Source organism: Giraffa tippelskirchi, chromosome X, assembly GCF_054371585.1.
Source record: "Giraffa tippelskirchi isolate mGirTip1 chromosome X, T2T-mGirTip1v1.2.pri, whole genome shotgun sequence".
NCBI lineage: Eukaryota > Metazoa > Chordata > Mammalia > Artiodactyla > Giraffidae > Giraffa > Giraffa tippelskirchi.
The window spans coordinates 2,604,541-2,610,605 of record NC_137289.1 but is presented as its reverse complement, the minus strand read 5'-3'; the positions used below and the strand labels follow the sequence as shown (position 1 = coordinate 2,610,605).

Genomic DNA, 6,065 nt, shown 5'->3' with positions numbered 1-6,065 from the left:
CTATGTGCGAGACACCAGAGAGACAGACGAGCGCTGACCCAGGGGTGCCCAACTCCCTTCTGGGAGTCAAGGAAAAGGACCTGCGCTCAGCAGGATGGTCACCTGTGAGCGACGCCAAGCTGTCAGCAGCACAGACTTGAAGGTGCACAGGGACCAGGGCTCACTTGGGGTTTGCAGGCTTGGCGTGGAAACAGTCACGCGCCTTGAGGAGGGCGGCAGCGTCTGTTTGAGCATCGCGTACTGAGGCGCTGCCCCCACACCGAAGGGTGGAGCGCCGCCTAGAGGCCTCACGGCTGAACCGTTTACCAGGTTTCCCGGCCGAAGGCAGGGCTGACTTAAGAGAGCCCAGACCTCGTGGGTATGGCTCTGCGCATGCGCGTTGGGGCTACGGGGTGCGTGAATGCGCGAAGCTTCAGCAGGGCACCCGTTGTCGGTGGGAACCAATCGTGAGGCAGGACCAGGGTGGGTTTGCGCGGGCGCTCTGCTGAGTTGCAGGTCTCACTCCGGGACTGGTATTTGTAGGGACTGTTCAGTCTTTCCCGCCGCGGAGGTGGGGGAGAGGGTTCAAGATGGAGTCCGAGGCACACGGTGGAGGAGCCACAAGGGCAGCCGATGAAGACGCAGTCGCCGTGGCCTCTGCAGCGGGCACGGCAGGTGGTGGCCAAGGCGTGCAGGGTGGTGCTGGTGGCCACGATTGCCCTGGCGACCCAGCTGTCCCTGGTGACGCCGTCAGTCGAGGAGTCCCTGGCGGCTCTGGTGACCAGGCTAATCCCAGAGGCCCCAGCGCTGCAGGAGAGTCGGGTGGTGCAGCCGGTGCCATGCCACAGATCCCGGGGGCACCGCAGGCGCCAGGGCCGGGTGGAGACGCTGCACCCGGAGCCAGAGTTCCGATTAACCGAGCCCTCCAGTGGTATCCTATGCTGGGTGCCCCGGTGGGCTGGGCGGCCGCAGGGGTCGGGGTGTGCGCTAGGGGTAGTTTGGGGGGTTGCAGGTGGCGGGGCCTAAAGCGTGGGAGGAGGGTACTCTGCGGGGCTGGAGGGTATGGGTCAGGGGTGGTCTGGCTGCCAGGGGATGGTGGTGACGGAAAGAAACCTGAAGGGATCCAGAGGGTCGGGCAGTGATAGCCAGGGTATCTGGCGGCGGCCTTGTGGGAGAAGGCGAGTCTCCACGAGCAGGGAGCCTGACGTGCAAGCCACGTGAGTCATGTGGATGGTGCCTTAACCATATCTCCACCAGCAGCCTCAATGTGCTTTTCGCATCGCACGCACAGGCGGACATCGCCCGCCACTTCCTCACTCCACGTACTCAACTGCCAGGGCCGCTTCGGAGGGAGCTCGATGTTAACGGCTGCATGTTGGTTCTGTAAGTTCTAAAGGGGGCCGGGGCTGGGGAGGGAGTGGAGGACGGTGGCCAGTCTCGGCCCAGGAGGAGCCATAATGGAGGGTTAAGCCTAGAGGAGAAGTGTGGTGCTCTGGGCTCTGTCGGTGTGCGGGGACAGAGGGAGGACATGCTTCTCTTCCTCCTCCTTGGCAGGAGCTTGAATTTCATTTTCCCTCCCTTTTAGCCGATTGACTGCTGAAGACCCTGTCCTGCTCCACAGGTCCATCGACTTCTGTGCGGGGCAGCTTTCCATGGTGATGCAGTCCTTGCAGCGCTTTGTGCCCCGTCCTCGTGCTAAGCCTCAGCAGAGAAGACGGGCTTAAACCTAGCCTATGTGCCCTAGCCTCAAGTGTCCTTCCCCAGGGCATTGCTTTCTGAATTACTTTGATGGGGCTTCATCTTGTGCCTGTGCTGCTGCTTGGGGGCTCAGGGTCCACATCGTTTGTTTGGTGATTGTTAACTGCAGAAAGTAAAACTGAGCTACTGTGCTGCCTCTGACTTTATTTTTAGAGGGTTCGCTTCCTAATACTGCATTTGTCTTTTAGTTGGAGGAGAGGTTCTGAGATCCAGGTATTCAAGGAGTACAACATAATGGAAGCCAATGTAAGAAGTGGGAGAATAAGAAAGTTGTGTACTGCCATTCGGTATTGATTTTGGAATATTTTGTCAGTTTTACAGTTACATTTATATATAAAACACCAGAATGTTGTTGTTGTTGTTGTTGAGTCTTTTGTGTCCAGGTGAGTCTTTGCGATCCCATGGACTGTAGCACACCAGGCTCTGTGTCCCCGCTGTCTCCTGGAATTGGCTCAAATTCATGTCCTTTGAGTCGGTGGTGCTATCTAACCATCTCACCTTCTGTGCTCCCCTTCTCTTTTTGCCTTAAATCTTTCCCAGCATCACAGTCTTTTCCAGTGAGTCAGCTTTTGGCTTCTGCTGACCGAAGTGTTGTCGCTCCGGCTTCAGCACCCGTCCTTCCAATGAATATTCGGGACTGATTTCCTTTAGGATTGATTAGTTTGATCTCCTTGCAGTTCAAGGCACTCTCAAGAGTAACCTTGTATCGTGAAACCTTGCTAAAGTCACGGATTACTTGTAATAGCTCTTTTGTAGATCCCATGGAACTCCCTCTTAGACAAGCGTTTTGTAGGCACATACATGCACATTTATTTCTTCCTTTCCAATTAATGGATTTTAACTGATTTCTGTTAAAATGTGATCTCCCATCACTTTGGCCACCTGATATGAAGAGCCAGCTCACTGGCAAAGACTCTGATGCTGGGAAATATTGAAGGCAGGAGGAGAAGGGAATGACAGAAGATGAGATGGTTGGATGGCATCACGACACCAGACGTGAGTTTGAGCAAGTTCTGGGAGATGGTGAAGGACAGGGAAGCCTGGCCTGCCGCAGTTCATGGAGTTGAAAATAGACACGACTGAGCAACTGAACACCACCACGCTGATCTCTGTTATAATGGATTTGATTTTCCTGCTTCTTTGCCTCCTGGTAATTTTAGATTGGATGCCAAGCAATATCAAATTTCCCTTGCATGCTTAATATTTTTCTATGCCTAAACTTTTCTTGAGCTGTATTCTGGAATCCTGTTAAGTTGCTTGGAAACAGTTTGATCCTTTTTGGATCTTACTTATTAAGATTGACTCTGTAGGACCAGAGCAGATCTCGGTGTAGGAGGAACTTAATTAACTGAAATCTTCAATGGCCGAGAAGGCTATAGCTGGAAACAGGGACTCCTTTGAAAAATTTTATTTATGAATTTTTTTTTTTTGGCTGTGCTGCGTCTTGTTAACTGTGTGTAGGTTTTCTGTACTTGCAGCCAGCAGAGGCTACTCTCTAACTGCTGTGCTCAGGCTTCTCATTGCAGAGGTTTCCCTTGTCGAGGAGCACAGACTTTAGACAGTGGTGCGCTCAGTTGTTGCGGCACACGAGCTTAGCTGCCCCAGGCATGTGGGCTATTCCTGGCCCAGGGACTGAACCCATGTGCCCTGGATTGGCAGGCAGAATCTTGACCACTGGACCACCTGGGAAGCCAAACAAGAACCCTTAAGTGGTAGTAAAATCCACCTGGACAGTTGATTGGCACTTTATATTACAAGGAGAAGGACCATCCCTTTCCAGACAGGGCACCCAGAATTGACCCAGAAGTGGCCCATATGGTGGATACAGCAAAGCCTGTGCCATCCGCAGTACTTTTTAAGAGCTGTATAATATTGTATGTTATAATTGTATATTATTGTATATTTAAGAGCTGTATAAAATTGGAGAAGAAAACGGCAACCCACTCCAGTCTTCGTGCCTGGAAAATCCCATGGACAGAGGAGCCTGCTGGGCTACAGTCCATGGGGTCGCAAAGAGTCGGACACGACTGAGTGACTGAGCGTGGACACACTGTTAGATTAAGAAATATTCGTTCCCAGTCTCGTTCCTTTAAACACTGGAAATTGATTATGAATTTGATGCAAAGTCTATACCGCTGTCGAGGACATGGATGGGTTTTGTAATTCAGTGTCCCTTTTCCTTCTCTTGGCACCGGTACGCTGTCACTCTGGAAAACTGCCCCTTTCCTTTTCTCTAGGCCATTGTGACTGTGATAGAGCTGACTTCACATTTGATTCCACGGGTGGGCATGTGGCTCAGGCCTGGCCATTGGAGGACCACATTCCTCCTGCTGTGGTGATATCATCCAACCAGTGACACTTTGATTCTCTAGGGGAGGCAGGCTGGCAAAGGACAGAGGGGGAGTTGGAGCAAGAAGGCAAATCTCCGGGACAAAATGCTGGGCCCAGCCATGCCTGAAGACAGAAACTACCTCTGTATCTGGTAGTTACCCAGACCCAGAAGCTCTCCCTTTGGCTTAAAAACTAAAGTGGCAATTTTGGTCGTTTTCGTTCCACTCATTTTTCACTTGCAATAGCAAGGCTGGACCCTTCGTGAATTGAAGGATCATACTTTTCTTTCTTACGTAACTAATGCGGTCTGAAGACTTGGCCCTTATTTATTACTTCAAGGTAGAAACAGGCCTCTTTTCTTGTTAAGCGATTAGCTGCTTGCTCATCAACTCATATCATGGTTGAAAAAGAGACAAGTCAAAGGAGGAGAGGGACACTGCAAGGGGCAGCTGGTGGAAGGGCATAAGGAGAAGGACCATCCCTTTCCAGACAGGGCACCCAGAATTGACCCAGAAGTGGGCCATATGGTGGATACAGCAAAGCCTGTGCCATCCGCAGTACTTGTAAGAGCTGTCTAATATCCCTCAGAATGTGTAATCCATAGTTATTTTCACCAGTCTCTTGTAACTAGGCCTTTAGGCTGTTTGCAGTTTTTCAGTATTACAAACAATGCTGAAATGGACATCCTGGTACATTTGCTTTTGTGTAACATATTATGTGGACAAGGAAATGGCAAACCACGCCAGTATTCTTGCCTGAGAAATCCCATGGGCAGAGGAGCCTGCTGGGCTACGGTCTGTGGAGTTGCAAGAGTCGGACATGACTGAGTGACCAGACCACTACCACCAGCACACTATGTACAATAATTCTGAGCTAAAACGGAGGGTTGTTGGGTGAAAAAGTAATCTCTTTTTGAAATGTTTTACACATATTCCCAAATATGTTTTATACATATCCCCATGCCCTCCAAAACGGTTGCATCGATTTGACTCGAACCAGTTGGGTATGAAAGTGTCCACTTTTGTCCTGCCTACCCTGAATTTGTCAGCTTGTTGTTTAGTCGCTAAACTGTGCCCAACTCTTTTGCAACCCAATGAACTGTAGCCCACCAGGCTCCTCTGTCTGTGTCCGTGGGGTTTTCCAGGCAAGCATACTGGAGTGGGTTGCCATTTCCTTCTTCAGGGGATCTTCCCGAACCAAGGACTGAACTCACATCTACTGCTTGGCAGGCAGATTATTTTACCACTGAGCCACCTTGGAAGCCCATTTGTCCGCGTAGCATGGCATAACAGAATAATAATAAAATACCACAGACCAGGTGGTTTAAGGGCTTCCCTGGTAGCTCAGCTGGCAAAGAATCCACTGGCAATGCAGGAGACCCCAGTTACACTCCTGGGTTGGGAAGATCCCCTGGAGAAGGGATAGGCTAGCCACTCCAGTATTCTTGGGCTTCCCTAGTGGCTCAGAAGGTCAAGAATCCGCCTGCAATGCAGGAGACCGGGGTTCGATCCCTGGGTTGGAGAGATCCCCTGAAGGAGGGCATGGGAACCCCCCTCCAGTATTCTGGCCTGGACAATACCTGTGGACAGAGGAACCCGGCAGGCCACGGTCCACGGGGTCGCGCAGCGACGGACAGGATTGTGCAAGCAACCACAGCACATTAGGAACAATGTCTGCGAATACGTTTGCCAATGTAGATGAAAATAACAAATTCCTTGAATGACACAAATTCCCAAAACTAACTCAAGAAGGAAGTGGGAAACCTAAATATCCCTAAATCGATCAAAGATACGGAACAGAAAACTCCAGGCCCACGTGACTTAACTAGGGAACGCTATGAAATATTTAAAGGAGAAATATCACCAATCCTATACAAATTCTTTCAGAAAGCAGAGGAGGGGAAACACTTCTCAAATCATTTTCCGAGGCCAGTCTTACAAAACACCAAAGCCATATGATGATATTGCAAGAAAAGAGAACCGCAGGCTAATATCCTT

At 50.7% G+C, this 6,065-nt stretch overlaps 1 protein-coding gene across 2 annotated transcripts; it reads left to right on the top strand.

Annotated features, from left to right (window-relative positions):
* The first annotated feature begins 256 nt into the window (after positions 1–256).
* LOC145536586 (uncharacterized) lies at positions 257–2,088 on the top strand. Of its 2 annotated transcripts, none has more exons than XM_081566090.1 (3): positions 257–910; positions 1,237–1,362; positions 1,565–2,088. In XM_081566090.1, exons 1-3 carry the CDS (start codon positions 613–615, stop codon positions 1,570–1,572), a joined length of 432 nt encoding a protein of 143 aa, XP_081422216.1. In that variant the 5' UTR covers positions 257–612; the 3' UTR covers positions 1,573–2,088. The 2 variants fall into 2 exon arrangements, with proteins under 2 accessions (XP_081422216.1, XP_081422215.1); XM_081566089.1 differs by having other exon boundaries at positions 348–910; positions 1,601–2,088.
* Positions 2,089–6,065: the final 3,977 nt, after the last annotated feature.

What these genes read in the sequence shown, in the direction of transcription:
- LOC145536586 (XM_081566089.1), top strand. Translation starts at nt 613, where the DNA reads ATGAAGACGCAGTCGCCGTGGCCTCTGCAGCGGGCACGGCAGGTGGTG. An exon ending in ATTAACCGAGCCCTCCAGTG is followed by an intron (nt 911 to 1,236) that starts GTATCCTATGCT and finishes TATCTCCACCAG; the next exon opens with CAGCCTCAATGTGCTTTTCG. An exon ending in AACGGCTGCATGTTGGTTCT is followed by an intron (nt 1,363 to 1,600) that starts GTAAGTTCTAAA and finishes CCTGCTCCACAG; the next exon opens with GTCCATCGACTTCTGTGCGG.